General features: G+C 43.9%; 1 protein-coding gene across 2 annotated transcripts in view; it reads right to left on the reverse strand.

Moving 5' to 3' along the window:
* ADCY2 (adenylate cyclase 2) overlaps nt 1-20,825 on the reverse strand; it is a 1,840,236-nt gene that overhangs the window by 1,341,975 nt on the left and 477,436 nt on the right. For both annotated transcript variants that reach the window (XM_078687629.1, XM_078687630.1), the window contains exon 2: nt 7,363-7,511. In XM_078687629.1, the coding sequence (XP_078543755.1) occupies nt 7,363-7,511 (149 nt within the window). The remainder of the gene's footprint in view (nt 1-7,362; nt 7,512-20,825) is intronic.

The following is a 20,825-nucleotide window of genomic DNA, read 5'->3' on the forward strand; positions in this document are numbered from 1 at the left end:
TTTGCCCGTCTCTTCGGGGTGTTCATGTTCAGTTCCGGACTTGCCACCCCGCCTATGCCTGTTCCCGTCAACTCTCTAGTGTTGTGTGCTGTCCTGCCTGGTTGGTTCCTGGATTAGGGTCCACCTGGCTCTCTGTAGTGCTGTTGGCTTTTGGTGGGGTCTACCTCGTTACTAGGGATTGCGAGATTCGCTCCCTTTGACTTCTGGCTCGGGTGGTTCTGTTCTTGGGCCACGGCGCTATAGCTCAGGCACAGGCTCTCACAGCATATAGATTAAATTCCTGCCTTTGCTTTCAAGTATCGCATTGTGGTATAAGTTCATGCAAACCTTTCTGACGCTGGGGTATGAAGGGTTTTCCCTCGTAGCTGATTCTCTACAGGGGTGTGCTGCGTGTTGTGTCTCTGGTGCAGGATTTTTCCTCCTGTGGCTTCCGTCTTCCTGGGGGCGTCTGTGTCCTTTTTGTGCAGGGCTTGTTTTCGGTCCCCGGTGGTGGCTCTGTATGCTTCCTCGGTTCCCTGCTCCTTTGCATTTCTTCTGTTCGCTCCACCCGTATTCTGGGCGTGAAGGCTGGTGGTGCTGTCTGGCCAGTTTCCTGCTTTCCTCTGTTGCCTTTGCATTCATGAGCTCTGGACTTGTTTGGCCTGAACGGGGCTTTTGTTCTGTCAGTTGAGCTTGCTTGGATTTTTCTCACTTGGTTTCCACTTTATCTGCGTGGTCTGGGTGCTGGTCGCTGGTTCTGTTCCTGGCGGTTCCCTCTGCCTTTCTTCGATCTGAGGTCTGTGGCATGTGTGCAGTTGGGTTACTTTGGTCTCCTGTCATTGGGCACCTGGTTTCCTACTCAGGCAATTGCGAGTTTGCTATTTCTCTTGTTTTTGGCTTCCGGTTTTACTGCTTCTGTCATCGGTGCCCTCAGTTATTCGCCGGGCCTGGTGGGTTTGTTTCCTTCTTTCCCCCCGGTCGTTGGTTTGGGGTGGATTCTGCTCTCTCGATGTTGGTGGTCCGACGTGCGGTGTGGCTGAGTCTACATTTTGTTTCTGCTGTGGCATCTTGTTTTGTCACTCTGGTGGGGTTGCCCTCCTTTTCTTCAGTTCTGGTGTCTGGGGCTTTTAACTCCCTCTCACTTTCGGCATTCCGTTGGGCTGTCTTGGTGTGCTGGACCAGCTTGCTTCTTTCTGTGTGGTGCCTGTTTGTTTGTTGCTTGACTCCATACAGTCTGGTCCAGGCCTTCTCTGTCCGCCGTGGTCGTTGGTTCGGGCTTGCTTTCTGGCTGGCCTATGAGTCTTGGGGGTCCGGGTTTTCGGCCCTAGTGGTGTCTCTCTGACCCGGGCTGGTTCTTCCTGCCTGTGGTTGCCTGTCTCTTGGGTGGTTTCTTCCACTCATTTGTGTTTTTTGGATATGCCCTGCTTCTTTGGCATCTCCTCCTTGTCCGTTGGTTTCTGGTGAGTTTACATGAAGCCGCTTGGCTCGGGTACATGCTCACTTTGTTAGTCATGTGGCGAGGAAGACTTACAAGGAGGTAATGTCCCTGTTACTTACCGGTAATCTTCATCACTCCGAGTATAGTCTTCATCGCCACATGAGTACCCAACCCTCCCTCCCTGTGTTACTATCGGCTTCATGTTTCCGCTTGGTAGTTCTCAGGCTGAGGTTTTGGCCGGCCCTCCTCTTTTAGAGGTCAGGGGTGATAGGGGCCGGCCATGTTGGGAAGGGATGGGAGCCATGGGAGGCTAACTTTTGCTTTTGAGGGTTCTGATGTGGAGCTATAGCTCACTTTGCTACTCATGTGGCGACGGAGACTATACTCGGAGTAATGAAGATTACCGGAAAGTAACAAGGGCATCTTCTCCAAGACCATCAGAAGGCAAATATAAGGGAGGAATTTCTCCTTTCCAAGGATGCATACAAGAAAACTCACTTCATACTCCTCAACTTCTCTATAGCTTACAAACTTGTCAACAACATAATACTGCTGGAACTTTGAGTGGGCATAGAGGGACGCTTTTATAATGGATCCTACTTTTTGTTTCTAACAAAAATTCTGAGTCAAGTAGTTGAGCAAACAATGACCCGACCCCCCTCCGGTGGTATACACAATTGATAATCATTCTATTATTTGCTGTTTAATATTTATGTGGCTCCTTGCACATTTACTTGAACTGCACCAGCAAACCTACAAATCTACATGGATGAAATGCAAATTTACTTCCTGCTAAAAAAAGGGAGGGTATACCTATACTCACTGACCATGTGCTTGAAACATACTCTCCACCAGATGAAGACAATATTTTTCTGCGGGAACATAACAAGAACTCAGCACCTTATACTGTGAGAAATTGAACCTACCTTACAACTCCCCAATGCCCCATGCTTTAGGAATCCCTCCTTTAATCTCTCAAAAAAGGCTCAGAACCTGAGGATACTTTTTTACTCATCCCAGTTGTTTGTTCCGCAAGTCAAATTTAAATTAAGGAGAGTCCTTGTTATGACTGAACATCATCAACACGGGTCTCTCTAAGCAACCTATTGCAGGGTTACAAAGGCTATGTAACCAGGCTGCCAAACTATGTCTAACCCTAAGCAAATGTAACCACTCCCCAACTCCCCAGCGGCTATGATTAAAAGCTAGGATCACAATTTAAGGTTTTCTGTACTTTCTATAAAACGTATCTGGGCATAGCCAAAATATCTGCAGAAGCTGGCTGTATACCACATCTCAGCCAAACATCTCTCCTCAAAAAATGTTCAATTGATCCATCAATGATCATTCAAGTGGATGAATCATAGCAGAAGCTTTGAGTACAGAGCAATCAACCTATCTCAAAGGCATTGTAGGAAATTGGGCTACTGGTTGTGTAGGATGTGAGGCCTGCATAAGAAATAGGGCCACAATATACCCTTACTGGGAACCAAGGACCCTATTGTGGTGCTTGACTCTCTCAGGGTATCGATGCAAAGCAGTCAAGGCCTACTCAGGGAAGGTGGTGTGGGCTAGTTATCGTCAAACATTGGCATGCAATAATAACACTCAATAAATGATTGTCAACTCAGAGCTTTTTATTTAGAAAAGGAAAAGAACACTTATGACACATACACTAGTAAATAGTATGGATTAATTTATAAATATGTACATAAGGCAGATCAAAAATACCTTGGATTAAGTTATAAAATCACATTTGACCCCAAAGAGTCAGGACCCTCAAAATCACAGTGCCCCTCCACCTATACTAGACAGCACATCACAATAAATGGGGTATCACTTTGGATCAAAAGGCCTATGAGCATTATCAAGGGTTCGCCATATTACAAGAGCAGCAAACCACATGTGAAAATCACCATCATTTTGTGTAAATGCCATAATCAATATAAACTTTGTGTAAATGCTATGATTAATTCCAATAAAGTATATCTGCCTTGATCAACATTGACACGGATATATTAAAAAGCATTTTAAAATAAACATAACAGGAGTCTGTGTGCTTTTTATATACTTTCTGACTAGATAACATGCAACCACAAAAACATCTAGAGAGCACCAGTTTCAAGCCACATAAATTACAGCCATAGAACCAACCCCTAGAGAAAACTACACTCTATGGGCCCGATTCACAAAATTAATCTGAGACAAAATCCTAACTTTACGACTTTTGGTATTCACAAAAGGCATTTAGTAGTAGTAAAGTTAGTATTCCGAACTTTACTACTACTAAACTGAGACAAAATCCTAACTTTATGACTTTCGGTATTCACAAAAGGCATTTAGTAGTAGTAAAGTTAGTATTCCTAACTTTACTAATACTAAATGCCTTTTGTGAATTCCGAAAGTTGTAAAGTTAGAATTCTTCTCAGTTTAGTAGCTGTAAAGTTGGGATTCCTAACTCTACTACAACTAAATGCCTTTTGTGCATACTGAAAGGAACCTTCTGAAATCAGTGCCAAGAGTCCCATTCACGGTGGAGTGTGCATCGAGAGCAGGGAGAGCTTTACAGGAGATTATGGGATTAGCACGAAGAGCAGACCGGGTATCACAGATGGGTGTTACTGAAGCTTCGCGTTGGCGGTCCTCGCAAGCTGTTCATGCTGTATCATGAAGAGGCGGTTGCCGGAGCTTCTCGTTGAATGGCAGCAAGGGCAGCAAAATCTTGGAGCAAATGGTACCTTTTGCATGTAAGAAGAGCCCAAATATTTCAATACAGCTCTCTGAGGGCACACCAAGGATCCAGGACCTGAGGGGCACCACTTGGGGTGTCAGGTACTTGCTTCAGCTGGGTCTAGGTGCTGGTGCCGGATGTTGGGGAGCCTTTTATGTCCCTGACGATGACGCAACCAGCAGATTAGACATTGGAGAGGTGAGCTGCGCAGCAGGGCTGCAGTTTAGCAAAGCAGTGTTCCAGCAGAGTAGCAGTCCTTTCAGCAGTACAGCCGTACTATTTCCTGACAGAGTCCGCAGGTCCAGAAGTGTACTGAAGAGTTGATGCTTGAGGTCTCCTTTAAATACCCTAGTGTCCTCCTTCTGGAAGACACTGGCGGTAAACATGTGCAATTCATTTGTCATGTGACTACCGTGGGTGAGACACATGTAGAGAGACTCACCCACAGCAAAAAGTCCAAAACCAGGTGATCAAAAAATCTAAAATCTGGGCGTATTAAATGGGTAAAACCCATTTTGCAGCAGTCGTGTAAACTCCCCTTTCTCTTCATCAAACTCTATGTGGTTGTTCCTCTAGAGCTCAGAAGTATTTGAAATGTAAAGTAGCACTTAGCACAAATCTTATATTAATAGATATGCTCAACCCTTCCCACAGGAAAAAGGTAAAGCCTACATAACAATGGAGCAATCCCCTTAAAAAAGACCCTAGTTGTGTGACTAGTGAAAGTATCCACATTGAGAATCAAGGAAAGGATGGCACTATTCAAATTTGCCACCCTGCATCACGTACATATGACCGGCAACAGCCAAAATTGTGAAAAGTTACCCAGGCTGCCTAACCAAAGTCAAAAAGAGTCCTGAAGTCGAAGAAGTCTCTAAATAAGTTTGCAGTCATTTTTATTTTGAAGAATAACCATAGCACATGGTATACCATAAAATCAATAAACTGCATGCCATTGAAAACTGAAAACTACAAACGAGGAGTTGTGTCAAAAGAAACAAGGCAATCGTGGAGAAAACAAGACATACACCATACAAACCATTTGTGGCGTATTATGTATGGTACTGCCCTGGCTGAAGTAGAAGGCCCAGCCAAGAATATGCGTTCATTTATTTGTAGTTTTGCAAAGCACTCCGGTTTCGGGGTATCACCCCTCAGAAGCCAGGATAGCTTGAATCCAGTGGCACAGAGAGCAAGGAAATCACATCTGGGCATACCCATCTTTTCAGTTTGGCCTGGACTGCTCCCAAGAGGAGCAGGGTCAAGACTGATCTGCATATGGCTTGGTCCAATCTGGGGTGGGTAGTGAGCAAAAGAACAATGGATTTAGGCCAGATCTTTTGGGGGTGAATGTTTGATTTATTCAGCATTCCATCCATCATTTATTGCTGCAGCATTTTTTCCCCTAAGTGGGGCGGGTATGCCCAGTCATGGGTCCCTTGCGTGCTGTGCCACTGGATTCAAGCTAACAGGGCTGATGAGGGGTGATACCCAAAATAGTTCCCAGGATGCTTGTTTTCGGTCCAAGGAGGACCTGGCTTGGCAGTTCGAGCTGGACTGTTCCCATGAGAAGCAGGGTCAAGACTGATTTACACATGGTTGGGTCGAAACGAGGGTGGTGTATTGAGCAAAAGAACAATGGATTTACCTCAGATCCTTGACTGGGGGTGATTGTTTGATGTATTTAGCATTCTGTCCATCATTTGTTGCTGCAACATTTTTTCCCTAAGTGGGATGGGTATGCCCAGATATAGGTAACTTGCTTGCTGTGCCCCTGGATTGAAGCTAGCCTGGCTGATGAGGGGTGATACACCGATCTGGACCCAGGATGCTTGTATCTGGTTCAGGGAGAACCCGGTTGGGCTAGGACTGTTCCCATGAGGAGCAGGGCCAAGAGTGAATAGCATATGGCTGGGTCCAAACAGGGGTGGTGTAGTGAGCAAAAGAATGATGGATTTAACCCAGATCTTTTGGCTGAGGGTGAATGTTTGATTTGTTCAGCATTCCATTCATCATTTGTTGCTGCTGCCTCTAGAAGAGTCTCTGGCTTTATCTTTGATTCTTAATTTTCCCTCCCTTTCCTTATAACCTTTCAAAAGTTTTAAATGATTTTATGATTTAGGACTCTCCTACAAACATCTTTTAACTGTCTGTTGTCAAATACAGATTGTGGACAATTCTAATACTTACAGTGAACTTTAGAAAACTTTGGGGCATATTATCAAGAATGGGCGTTACATTATCGCCGCTTTTATCGGCAGGAAACTGCTGATAAAGCGGCGATAATGGGCTTGATAATATGCTCTATGAATTCCAATCGAAGCCCATGTTAAATGTAAAGACATCTAACATGGGCTTCGATTGGAATCCATAGAGCATATTATTAAGCCTATTATCGCCGCTTTATCGGCAGTTTCCTGCCAATAAAAGCACCGATAATGTAACGCCCATTCTTGATAATATGCCCCTTTGTTGTTTACCATTGGTTGGTTTTCTTCCTAACCTTATTTTCTTGCAACTTATGTGATGGCAGGAGATGTGTTTTTTTTGTTTTCAGCCTTCCTTGTTTGTCTTCTGCCTTCCTACTAAAACCCACCCAGGCTCTCCATGTTGCTCTCCCTCCCAAATCACTTAATTTGTTCCTACCCCTTCCGTAATCCCCTGCACTCTCTGTGATGCTCTCCACTTCCAGTCCCAGTCAAGTTTCTCACTTTTATTTCCAATTAATTAATCAGTCAAAAAGTCTTTATTTTGGTTAGCTAGGACCATTGAAAAACCATGCATAAAACAGGTAATTCATTCCACCAATCATGATGTAAGAAAACACTAAAAGATTTTAAAACATCACCTTTAAAATACACGAAGTACAAGAGAAATAAACTTGCTAAATACGGAAGAACCAGGAAAAAACGATATAGAATAAAAGCATACATCCGAAGATATCACCAGTGCTTTCATTGACATCTTATGCTGTAAGGTAATACTTCAAAGCATACAACTACTTGTAAGAGGTCCCAGGCAGGATGCAACCCTTTGACAGAAACCCACTGCTTTGCTATAAAGTGCTCAGTAGGTGCTTCTATGCAGTCATCTCTCTTCAGAGTGTTTTCTCCTAATTCATCATGAATCATAATTTCACTTAAGAACATAAGAAGACACTGTGTTGTCCTTAGAAAGTAGTAAATGTTAGCATATCTATATTTTGGTCTAGTACCTGACATGCGTGTGCCTCCTTACATACAAGTTGTGGAAATTGTTTGTATTTTCTAGTTGTCCAGCTCTTGGTCCTTGCAACCTCTGAATGATCTCGGCCTTCATTTCCATTGCAATGTGGGCAGGAAGGAGGGAAAGCAGCAGACGTTCCTGTGTGGGAAGAGGAAACTAAAGTTAGCACCGTTAGTTTTCCTCAAATACAGCAACTACATTTATTTCTTTTGCTTCCAAAAACGGACAAACAGGGTATAATTTTTTTATTGACAGATAAAACATTTTGCAGATAAACTATTCAATAAACTATTCAAAATGTATTTCTATTGTGTTTTTATGATTTGAATCTGGGTAAAAGGTGGTCAGAAATCTGTCTTTTCATGGTGAGCTTCAAAATATTTCTCTTCTTGAAGGTTGGTGAAATTCGCACTCGTGGTGAAGTTTATGAGCCCGGCCAACCACATGTGATGATTTGCACCCATGGAATGTCCTACCCTTCTAGGACAGGGCATCCACTGGCAGGTAATAATTCACTGGTGACGTTGGTCATTCCCTCCTAGCATCACATAAATAGTGACTGATGCGAAGTAGGCAGTTGAACTGCTGATGCTTGCTGTGAAAAATTGGGTTGTTAGTTGAGGGTATGAGCCCTTCTCAAGCAACAGCCACAATCCCTGTCAGAGTGCACCACAAAAAGTCACTAAATTATCCTGTGCTTAACCTTCTGGTAGCTTGGCACAAAGGGATTCATGCTTAACTTGGAGGCAATGTGTAAAGTATTTATGCAGCACTTAAACAGTAATCAGTAAACACAACCCAAGGAAAAACTCGCACTAATTTAGAAAAACAGTATTGAATACATAATTGGACACCCGAATGACAGAAATCAAAGCAAAAGAACTGGGGATATACAATTTCAATGATTTAGGTAAATATAGCGCCTTAAAGCACAAAGCACCACTCATGGCCATCTGGTCGTGCTAGACTGGGGAAAGGCTATAGGTTCAGGCAAATTATGATCGAGCCCAGGTCAGATGCAGGGACCAATTTAGTTCTGCTGAAAAAGTTACCTTCTAAGCACCCAATTCACAAAGGGCCTCCGCGCTCGTAGTTGAGGCCTCGGAGCTTAGCTGCGACCTCCGTACTGCAATTACCCATTGCGGAGGTCCTGTCATGACTGCACAGGGCCTTTTTAGGTCGAGGCCTCGTCGCACTACGTAAGCAGTGGGCGGAGCCGAAGATTTTATGTTTTCTACAGTGGGGCTTGAACCCGCCCCCCTTCTCAATTGGCTGGCCTCGTAAATGCTGGCCAGCCATTGGAGGAGAGGGGCGTCACTCGGTTCTAGCCCCGGCTTGAGCGGATTCGTGGGCGTTTCTTTCTCATTTTTTAAGCCCCGTCTCTTTTTCAGAGGTGGACCTTTGTGGGCGTTTCCTTTTTTTTTTTTTTTCTTTACAGGGCTGTTTTTGCGCAGTTGGTAACGTCTCTGTTGCCAGGATGGACGTAGCGATTTCTGTTGCCGGGATGGATGTAGCGATTTGCGAGCAGGTAAGCATTTTGTCTCTTTTTGTCATCTAATGTGTTTGTTTGTTTATTCCTGTTCCTCGTTGTGCTCGTGCCCCCCACCTGCTGTTCCTCGTTGTGCTTGTGCCCCCCCACCCCGCTGTTCCTCGTTGTGCTCGTGCCCCCCGCTGTTCCTCGTTGTGCTCGTGCCCCCCACCCCGTTGTTCCTCGTTGTGCTCGTGCCCCCCCACCCCGTTGTTACTCGTTGTGCTCGTGCCCCCCACCCCATTGTTACTCGTTGTGCTCGTGCCCCCCCACCCCGCAGTTCCGTTTTGTGCTCGTGCCCCCCACCCCGCTGTTCCTCGTTGTGCTCGTGCCCCCCACCCTGCAGTTACTCGCTGTGCTCGTGACCCCCACCCCGCTGTTCCTCGTTGTGCTTGTGCCCCCCCACCCCGCTGTTCCTCGTTGTGCTTGTGCCCCCACCCTGCTGTTCCTCGTTATGCTCATGCCCCCCCACCCCGTTGTTCCTCGTTGTGCTCGTGCCCCCCCACCCCTTGTTGCGCTCGCTTTTCTCATCCCCCCACCCACCTGTTGCTCGTTTTCTCACCCCCGCCCCCCTGTTGCTCGTTGTGTTCGTGCCCCCCATGCCCCTGACCCTCGTTGCCACCGTGACCTAAGTGTGGATGAAGGTGAAAATTTACTTTTCTGTGGTAAACAGATGCATCTTAAACACAAAGCAATACTTTTTATTTCATTAATGCACGCTTTTTAGAAGTATTTCAATGAGGACTCTAAATGCAAGCCAGACCTGTTTACTTTGTGAATGCTTGTTCAAGATATGCCCTGTTATTTTTCATGCAGCGAACTCCAGAAACTGAACATCCAGTAAGAGTGCTGCATGTTTTCATTGTTGCTTCCTAGCAGAACACCAAGCTTCGCTTGCCAAGGGGTGCGTCCAAGTTGCCCCCTTAGTCCCATAGGGTGTACTTCCCGTAGTACAAGGCTGTGAGGAGACAATGCCAGTGGAAGCTGAACTGATTCTTAGAGGGCATTGCCTTTTAGCCTTTAATGGTGGTAGTGGGAGGCCTGCCCGTTCGACCTTGGAAAAATTCAATGAGTTCTTAAGTCATTGTGCATTGTCTAACGTGTGTACCATGTGCATCTGCTCTCCGTTAATGTGTGCAGCGATGGGCAGCACGCACTAGTCTACTACTCTGTATTGCACACAGCATAAAATGGTGGTTGCCTGCAGAAGGTAAGGTCATACTGGCTCCCAGGTCCCTGAAGGAGGCTCTCATAGTACCCATTGCAGGACTGCAGTTTCAGGTCTGTATGATTTATTGCAGCAGTACACATTCAGCCCAGAGCTCTGTCTCTGCCACAACACGTTCAAAGTGGGCTCTGCTTCTAGGCAGCTCTGATACTTTTCATTCCGATTTTGGGTAGCTGCGTGTGTGGGGCTGCGTGTGTGGGGCTGTGTGTGTGGGGCTGTGTGTGTGGGGCTGTGTGTATGGGGCGCTGTGTGCGTGTGTGTGGGGCTCTATGTGCGTGTGTGTGGGGCTCTGTGTGCGTGTGTGTGTTGTGCTCTGTGTGTATGTGGCTCTCTATGTGTGTGGCTCTGTGTGTGTGTGTGTGGGGCTCTGTGTGCGTGTGCGGGGGGGCTCTGTGTTTGGCTCTGTGGGTAGCTTTTTTTGTAGGTGGCTCTGTGTGTGTGGGTGGCTCTGTGTGTGTGGGTGGCTCTATGTGAATGACTGTGTGGGTGGCTCTGTATGTGTGTGTGGGTGGCTTTGTGTGTGTGGCTCTGTGTGTGGGTGCAAATGCAATAGGTCTCGCATTTGCGAGAGATTAAGCTATTGGCATTGTAGATGACAATGCCATTTATTTATGTTTTCAAAACAAAAACATAAATAAAAATAATGTCATGAACAATGCCAATAGCTCTAACTTTAATAATGCCGAGACCATTGCATTGTAAATGCTTGTTAAATTGGCCACTCAAAGCCTAGCGCAAAGACTTCAGTTTGTGATGGAGAAAGATGCGGGGAGCTGGAAGAGGGTCATGTATGGCTATCACTGTAGAGCAAAGAGCAGACAGAGCATTAAGGATGGTCATCGCTGTAGCATGAATATCCTGTTGGACATCACAGACAGTCATTGCTAGAGCTTCGCATTGGTAGTCATCACATGCTGTTGATGCTATAGTGCGAAGGGCAGATTGAATTGCCAGCTATCGCCTGTGGTCGCTGTAGCACTAAGAGTCCGGTCCATCGGCGCATCAGGTTGGTAGTCCTCTAAATCGACGATATCTCACCATAAAAGGGCCCGTTCATAGTTGCAGAGAGACCAAAACTGAAGAATTTCTCCTTTTCTTCACAGGAGGCACGCAACTGATACTAGGTAAGGGTCTAGGATGTGGGGAGGCACCTTTTGGGGATCAGGAACTCACTCTAGCAAAGGCATGCAGGCCGCAGGTAGGTCCAGTTGCAGGTACAGTGAAGCAGGTCAGCTAGACAGAATCAGGGAGGGTGTTGTGTCCCTGTAGCTCAAAACAGGAGGTCAGCAACCTGACTGTTGCAGTCACTCTGCAGGCCTAGTCTTCCTTTTGAGAGAGCAGAGCTGGCCTCAAGCAGCACAGTTGTGCTCTGGCAGTAGGTCAGTCCTTCTTCTGTAGGATCCACAGGTGCAGAAGTGTACTAAAACGTTAGTCTGCAGGTCCAATATTTATACCCGGCATAAGCTTTGAAGTTGTAGAAACTTCTAGACTTCCCCCACATCTAGTTCTGGAATTTCCTTCTTCCTTGCCCTGGTCCCAGGATGGTTGGAGTCACAAAAGGCTGGTGTGAAGGTCTTGTTGTGTGTCCAGAGGAAGCTCCTTTGAAGTTGAAGTGTGGTAGGTGACAGCTCTGCCTCGTACATCAGGTCAGGATGACCCATCCTGCCCACACCGAGCGCCCGTTTGTGATGCTGTCTGTGAGGAATAGACAAAGGGCAACTGACAACTACACCTAGTCAAGTGACTCAGGATACATGCAGCATGCATTAATTAGTTAGGATAAGAACATTTGAACTTTGTTAAAGGGCCATTTTACTAATTTCGACTTAAAATCCGACTTTACCATTAAAGAGGGTTTTAAACTACAATTCATTAGACAGCAAATATGACCCAAGCAAACCTTTTCAATCAATAAATGTAATAAGGTAACCCAATGTTATCGTATGGGATAGTCAGGCTTTGCAGTAGTGAAAAACGAATTTCGTTTTTCACTAACAGGTTATGTAAAGGTTAAAAGTACATGTCCTACGTTTTAAATTCATTGCACCCTACCCTATGGGCTGTTTAGGCATACCATAGGGTGACCTATATGTATTATAAAGGAAGGTTTAGGCCTGCTTAGAGCATTCTTTTGCCAGGTAAAATAGTTTTTTAAAAACTGCACACAGACTGTATTGGCAGACCCGATACATGTTCATAAATGCTACTTTAATGTGTGGATCAATAGGTGCTGCAGGACCTCTAGTCGGATTTAATTTACAGACCCCAGGTACAAGTAGTACCATTTTACTAGGGACTTAGAATTGAATTAAATGTGCCATTTGGGTGTAAGCCAACTTTTCAATGCTTTAAGGAGGGAGCAGAAGCATTTTAGCATGGTTAACAGTGGTAAACTGAATAGAGTTCTAAAAGACAACAAAAACAGTTTCAGAAAACTGGAAGGGCAAAGGCAAAACGCTTGGGGGTGAAGGGGCATTTTTAGTAAAACAAAAATAATATAGTTAAAATACATATGCAGTATTAACCTGCAGGCTTAAATGAACAGGAATATGTTTAAAAATGTGTAAATAGCCATAAGTAGTCATACTTACTCATACTAGACCTCATAATTGTTTAAACTCAGCATTTTAATAAATAGCGTGACTAGATGTACTGAAACATGCATGCATATTTAATTTCTGACCTTTCAATGATAATTTCTGATCTTATTAAAAAACGTTTCACTTAACTCCGCAAAAGGTTTCTATTTACACAAAAAAGGCTTGAAATATTTGTTTTGAATGTATTATTTAGTAGAATTATGAAGAGTAACCGCATATAAAATGCAATACATAAACTTGATCTCTTTTAACATACTTGTTTTTCTTCTAGGGGATAATGTGCTAATAATTTTCTCTTGTTACTGCAGATGTTTCGATTTCTATATAGCTCATAGTAAGCATAACATCCAATTGGCATTATTAGAATGTTAAAGATGTAGTTTAAATCATGGGAAAGAAGTCCTGAATGGGAAAGGCTTCATGTGTAGTTTAGATTGATACTAACATGTTGCAAACGAAGAGATTACTGTCTGTGGACCATTGTATTCATGTGGGAAGAAGAGGTGTGATCCTTTTCCCAGAAGCTCATTGGAGAAGAGGAGGAGGAGATGCAGGATGAACTTCAACATTATTTTCGACTGTTTGTAATAGTTTGTGATCCTAGATTAGGTTAACCACTTGTCTTTATGACATTCCCAGATGCTTATTGCCCTACCACTTTCCAGACTTTATTGCTGTTTGTGGTTGGCACTGCACATTTACCCCGCCATATTCCCTACTGCTCTGAAAATACTCTTTTTGGGAAGTACTAGTTGATTATTGACTATTAAATTTGAGCTTCATGCTTGATCTCATTCTCACAAACCTGAAATCTTAATGGGTTCTTCCTGACACCTTTTCGCCCATTTTTAGGATAGGGATTCTTCTTTTATGAAACACACTTAAGGCATTGTATTATAATTCCTAATAACCCGTTATTTTTTATGAATTTCTGTGAATAATTTGATTATTCAAACTATTACAAATAAAATGTATGATTTTGAATAAAGAAGATTTACTAAACTTTGAATAATAAAACTCTTAAATACTTTCAAATAACTGTCATTATTGACTGAACTTAAGGTAAAGATTGTGATTTCTATTTATGTGAGGATTTGCTCCTGACCTTCTCACAAACAATGGCCATGTTCAATGAGACCTCAACATTGAACAGAAAGTGGGGATCCGCCCTGTGTGAGATGGTAAATCAAGCTTATTTAAACTGCTTCCTACTCCAGCAAGGATGATACTGCAGAGAGGGCCATATCCTACACTCACAGAAATGTTTTCCCCTCAAAATGAAGGCCTACTAAAGAAGCCCCTTTATTTTAAACAACATGCACTCTTTGCACTTTGCAAAGCTCGTGAATTAAAAAAATAATTAATGCTAATTTCTAACTCAGTCAACTTTGCACATCCCTAGATACAATGCTCATCCCCATAGCAAATATATTTATTTCTGAAAATTGCAATGCATTGACAAATCAATCTATTGAATTTACAACATGGTTTACATTTTATAGCAATGTGACTCTTCATGCAGTAGCTCAATGAAAACACCACAAAAAGACTCCACATTGTTTAGAAAAATAGACAATATTAATCTTAGTAAAGCAAGATTAAAATGTCAAATAGACAATAAGTAGAAGTCGAGTCATTCATTTTTAAAGATTAAATAAGAAAACAGTGCTTACAATTCAATAGCGATTACTTCAGGTAGCGCTAGACCAGGTAAATCTGAAAAGTCAAGCAGACCACGATGGCGAGCGGGTCGAATATGGCTCCAAATAGGTCCTGCTGAAGTTTTACCTTCTCAAGTTGAGCTAAGAATCCTGTTCGCATGGAAGAGGTTAACCGGGAGCATAGTGAGTGTCACTTGCCAAAGTCCGCCATGTGCAAAGATTCCCCCAGCAGTGTGGACAGACAAGCTGGGGCCTCATTTTTGTGGGAAGCCCTGCTGCTGTGCGGAGAGATGAAGCTGCACCTGCTTGTGCCGATCCTTTGAGCAAGCTACGGGGTTCTTGAGCGAACTGGCCCGTTTACGGTCGTGAAGAGCTAAAAGCTTGATTTGAAGGGACCAGGAGCTATAAATGAAGAAAGCTGCTGCAGAACCCAATTCAGAGGTCTAGAACTTGATTGGGGCATCTCAGGCAAGGGGTAGAACTCACTGAAGGCAGAGTCCAGCAGCTCCAGCAGAATTGTAGGAAGTATTTTATGTCCCTGAAACTTAACAAAACAGGAGACAAGCCAGCAAGCCCTGGATTCCATCTGAGTTCAGTCCGTGGCCTCAGCAGGGCAGAGAATAGCAGGCAGCAGATCAACTCAGCAAAGCAAATGAGCAGTTCCTTAGAACATTCAGTCACTGCAGAGTCGCACAGAAGCCTATACTCCAGCAGAGTTCTTCCCAGGTCCATTATAAACAGGGGGGTCATAATGAAAATGACATTCAGTGGTCGGTATAGATGGTGGCAAACATCATAAACAAGGTGAATTTCCAGGCTACTCCGGATAGACTCGAAGCGAGAATGATTGAAAAGTACAAGACAGCCACTGAAGGTTTAAATGAATGCAATGAAATATGGGCTTTGTCACAATCCATTACATCCGGCCCCTTTTGGTCCCACATTGTACTTCTTTATGGTGATTAACAAGGTGACTCTCTGATCAATTGCCAACTAAAAATGTATTGCACAGGTGTTCTAGCTTTGTTCTTTGTAGAACAGATGTTTCCTTCCATTGTACTCTGTGGAAGGGGGGTCCCCTAGTTTAAATCATTCTCAGAGGGTTATCCTTTTCCTACTTTGGAACTACTGTGCCATTTTGTATCCCCACTCTCCGTGTGTATGAATTTTTAATTTCATAATTCTATTGGGTTCTATAAATGTATCTTGCATGAAGCTTTCTGAAATATGTTTGTAAAGAGCTGATTTTCTAGCTTCTGATTTGACAGTACTTTTAATATTTGTACGATGTGTCCTTTTGCTCGGCCTTGGATAAGTGTATGCCAGCCAAATGGAGTCATCCGAAGAAAGCTCGGTCTCATGTATGGTTTAATGAGGCACTCACTATAGATAGGAAAAACTGTTAATTATTAAAGCAAACCTTGAGACACACTTAGAGGCCCACTTCTAAACTTGAACACAATCGGGCTAAGAAGGCCTATCACACATGAATACGGAAAGCCTTTCCCTCATATTTTACTAAAAAAATCAACACTAGCAATAACCCCTCTAAAGCTATCTTCTCCTTGTTAAAGGACATGGTGAAAGCACCAGTGACAGCTGAAAATGCCATCACCTCCAATGCCCAATGTGAATCTTTGGCCACCTATTTTATCAACAAATTAGTAGGCATCTATGATAGCTTTCAGCTGAAGAATGATGCCTTAATCGCGACGAGGGGAGATCTCACTGATAGTGTGATCTATTCCCTCCCCGCCATCCCATCAGTGACAACTGATGGCCTCAAGGCCTGTTTCAGCAAAATAAAATCGGGATCTCCTGAAGACCCCCTTAAACCAGAACTCTTTGTTAAATTCCAAGAATGCCTTCTTCCCAGCTGCTTGGAACTCATCAACCTTTGCCTATCTTCAGCAGAGTCCCCGCAATGTTGGAAACACTCCAAAGTCATTCCTTTACTAAAGAAGCCATCATTTGATGCTTCTAGACCAGAGAACTATTAGCCGATCTCGCTGCTTCCCTTCTTGGCGAAAAGAACAGAATCCTAAGTGAATACCTTTCTAACTCAATATCTGGAATCTTATTCCATACTGGGTCTATTGTAAAATGACTTCCGGCCAAGACACAGCACAAAGTCAGCCCTATAGGCAGTCACAGAGCAACTCAGAGCATCCTTGGACGAAGGCAATATGTCGGCACTTATCCTATTAGATCTAAGTGCCTCCGGTTGCAGGAGATCGGTATCACTGGCAAGGCCCTTGCCTGGTTTACATCTTTCCTGTCCAATAGGAATTTCTAGGTTATCATCCCTCCCTTTCACTCTCAGACACACCCATTACACTGTGGCGTCCCTCAGGTGTCGGCATAGAGCCCGACCCTGTTCAATGTCTATATTCGGCTGTTGGCTGTGCTGGGCAAAGCCTGTTATATCTCCCTTTTGTCATAAGCAGATGACACGCAGTTGGTATTATCCTTTATCATGGACACTAGCTTTGACACCGGCAAATTCCAGGAGCACCTAACCTCCATAGCAGTCTGGATGGAGGCGAATTGCCGCCTCTAGATGAATTCTTAAAAATCTGAGATCCTCCTACTAGTTACAGAATCTCATCTCTGGGGAGGCAAGTGGTGGCCGTGGATGCTGGCACCACTCCAGTGCCAAAAGCTGTCATAAAAAATGTCTGCTTTCGGTTCGACAATGCTCTTTCCTTTGAGGACCAAGCCAGGTCCGTGACAGGGACCTGCTTCGGCTTAATAAATGGCCTTAAAGCTATACTTGGTCTGTTTGACCCCCACACCCACCAGCTGGTCGTCCGGGCTACGGTGGTGGCCAGGCTGAACTACTGTAATAGTCTGCTGCTTGGCTCAAATAAATCTGTGATCAATAGGGTACAGCGCACCATGAACTGAGCAGTCTGTACACTGTTCGCCATACCTGAGTATAGCTCAGCCCCTGGTCTGCTGCAACGCCTTCACAGGATGCCTGTAGAGCAAAGAATCCAGTTCAAAGAGCAATGTATTACACACAAAATCCTTCCAGACGTAGGCCCGGCGATTCTGAACAATCTGTGTCACCCTTACATCCCAGCCCACGCTCTACGCTCTGCCAATCTACATCTGGCGTGCGTGCCACAGTTCTGCAGATCCAGATCCAGATTTAAGATGCATGCACCAACTCTTTGGAATTCTCTTCCACTTTCTATCAGAAACATTCCTAATCTCCTGTCCTTTAGAAGGTCAGTGAAGACCTGGCTTTTTAAATGATCAGCATCTCTTCTCATAACCTCACCTCCAGCACTCTAGCACTGGGAAGCCCCTCTGCTGAGTCAGCCATGCACTCTATAAATGTTATAACATAACATAAACTGGAGCTGCTGTGATCTCCCCCACATTTTAAACAAGTGCCCTCTGCTTTCAGAGGATCCCACTACATTTTAATTACCTATCAGGGGTTCTCCCTTTTGCCTTTCAGATATTTAGGGGCTGAGCCCCTCGTGTGTTTCGGCCTGGCGATGGCGCAAATAACTAGTGTTTCTTTTCGCCCACTTAGTAACTGCATGGACAAAGAAATGTGACAATCGTTCTGAAGCCTCTTCATGCATACACCCTTGGAAGAAAGAACTTTACTTTTGCCCTAAAGGTAATTCACCTGCTTTTATCCTAGTCTTCCATCTCTCTTAGGGACGCAGCATTGTGTGTTGTTTACATGGCTTTTGTCTTTGTTTGTGTCCAACCAGGCTTTTTGGAAACACTAAGTGCGGCACTCGGAAGGAGGCTTCCCCCCGCCCTGCTGGGCATTTGCCCGTTTCTGTGGCCTCACCCATAATTGTGAGTACGAGCCCTTCTCCTCACATACTCTTGGGGCACTGCAATATTCTGCCCCTGTTTTTGACCTCACTTTTTATCCCTACTTAGTATTTCATGGGGGGTTCTTGCATTCGGTGACAAGAATGACATTAACTTCACACCAGTGATGGTTTTATTCTCTTATTTTAGTACACCAGGTGCTATTTTCTAGCATGAGATGCTGTTTTTACATGTTTTTATCTCCTTGTGCTTTTTTTTAAGTGCTAGCACTGTCACATGCGTGGGTGATTGGGCATCATTGGCTATTAATGTAGAGTATTTGATGTATTTACTTGAGTATATTATTTTGTAGGTTGTCTTCCTTTTGCCCGTGTCCTGATGAGGCCCGACTTAGTGGGCCGAACGTGTCGTCCTCATGAATTGGAGGAGTCCAATGGATTAAAAATCATACACAAGACACGCGAATACACACTTTTGGGATTGTGTGGAAGTTAGAAGTTGTCCTCCCATGTATGTACTGGACTATACGGATTGCGCACGTATTGTTGTGCTTTTTCGGATTGCGCACGTATTGTTGTGCTTTTTCAGAACCGTCATTAGATTGTATGGGTAGGAAGGAATCAGGAATTACTGATGATTGTTGTGTTATTTGTATGTGTTTTGATTTTTTCTTATGCATTTTCAAGAAAATATAACATATTGTTGTGAAGTTCAACATGGGGTAGATTTTTGAGTACTTAATTAACCAACTAACAAGCTTGGGGACTAAGTGATTGTTTTTCCTACAGAAAACCATTTGAATCTTTTCCTACACATCATTTTTGTGTCTTTTTCACTTTCTAAAAGTGGCATTTCTAAAATTGTAATGTCAAACCCAACCTTACCATGAAAGAGGATTTAAAACCACCATTCCAAAGATATTAAACATGAAGTAGCTACTCATTTCTAATCAGGAATTACAGTTTAAAATGTATTTTAAGGAATCCCCAATGCTAGCATATGGAAGGAGTAGGCCTCATAGCAGTGAAAACCAAATGTAGCTGTTTGTCACTGCCAGTGCATGCAAAACTTAAACGTACATGCCCTGCCTTTTAGTTACACAGCACCATGCCCTTAGGGTCACTTAGGGCCTAAATTAGGGGTGACGCATGTGTAATGAAATGGTAGTTTAAGGCTTGGTACGTGATTTTAAATGACAAGTCGCAGTGGCAGTAAACTGCACACACAGGCCTTGCAATAGCAGTCCTGAGGCAGGTTTGAAAGGCTACTTGTGCGGTTAGCACAATCAGCGCTGCAGGCCCATGGGAGCAGGGTCAATACTGATTTGCATATGGCTGCGTCCAAACTGGTGTGGTGTAGTGAGCAAAAGAACAATGGATTTAACTCAGATCTCATGATGGGATGAATGTTTGGTATATTCAGCATTACGCCCATCATTTGTTGCAACAGCATTTTCTGCCCTAAGTGCGATGGGTATGCCCAGACGTGGGTCCTTTGCTTGCTGTGCTACTGGATTCAAGCTAGCCTGGCCGATGAGAGGTGATAACCTGACATCAGTCCTAGGATGCTTGTTTCCAGTCCAGGGGTGGACCCACCTTGGCAGTTCGGGCTGGACTGTCCCCATGAGGTGCACGGTCAAGACTGATTTGCATAAGGCTGGGTTTAAACTGGGGTGGCGTAGCAATAAAACAATGGATTTAACCTAGATCTCTTGACTGGGGTTGAATGTTTGATTTATTCTGCATTCCGTACCTCATTTGATGCAACAGCAGTCACACTAGTAGCATTTACATTTCAGACCCTGGGTATATGGTATACCACTCTACAAGGGGCTTACAAATAAACTAAATATGCCAATTGTGTACACACCAATGTTACCAGGTTTACCACGTTTAGAGGAGAAGAACATGCATTTTAGCATTGGTTAGCAGTGGTAATTTGCTCAGAGCCCTGTGGCCAACAAAAAGAAACAGCAAAAATGGGAGGCAAAAGGCACAAAGTTAGGGGAAAGGCCACCCTAAGGACAACAGGTCTATCACACACACACCTACAACAAAAATACACACTAGCCTCTTCATTACTGCAGTTCCATGTCACAGTTTGGCCCGCAGTTTATTTTAGAAGTACCCTCCAATCAGAAGGCAAATTATATGAATAACAGCCACTTTTGTTAAGGAGGAGGACAGAGCTGGGGAGTGAGCTAAGTTGTGGATCCTTTTCCAAAAGCAGCCAACACATTTTTGTGTTCAGGTTTCTGTTCTGGATCACCAGAATATCCTAGTTCACTCACGATAAAGAATCCTAAGGAAACTACAAAGGCTACAGTATAATTCTTTGATCTGTCCCAATTGTTACCCATTTGGGATAGGATCCCCAACTCACTCACCAGCTCTGTCCTCCTCCTTAACAAAAATGTTCTATATTAATGAGTTATGAGTTTACCATTTTGGACATCTGGTACTGTTAGACCTTGCCCTTTTTGCAGGTTTATCCCCAAACTTTTCGCCTTTGGCCTCCTATTTTTCTAACCCTGTTTTTGTTGGCTATCGGATACTGGGTGCTTTACTACTGCTAAAGTGGAGTGCTCTCTCTGTAAATTGTTAATATGATTGTTTATTCATGATTGGCATA

Source organism: Lissotriton helveticus, chromosome 4_1 (genome assembly GCF_964261635.1).
Source record: "Lissotriton helveticus chromosome 4_1, aLisHel1.1, whole genome shotgun sequence".
In the NCBI taxonomy this organism is placed as follows: Eukaryota; Metazoa; Chordata; class Amphibia; order Caudata; family Salamandridae; genus Lissotriton; species Lissotriton helveticus.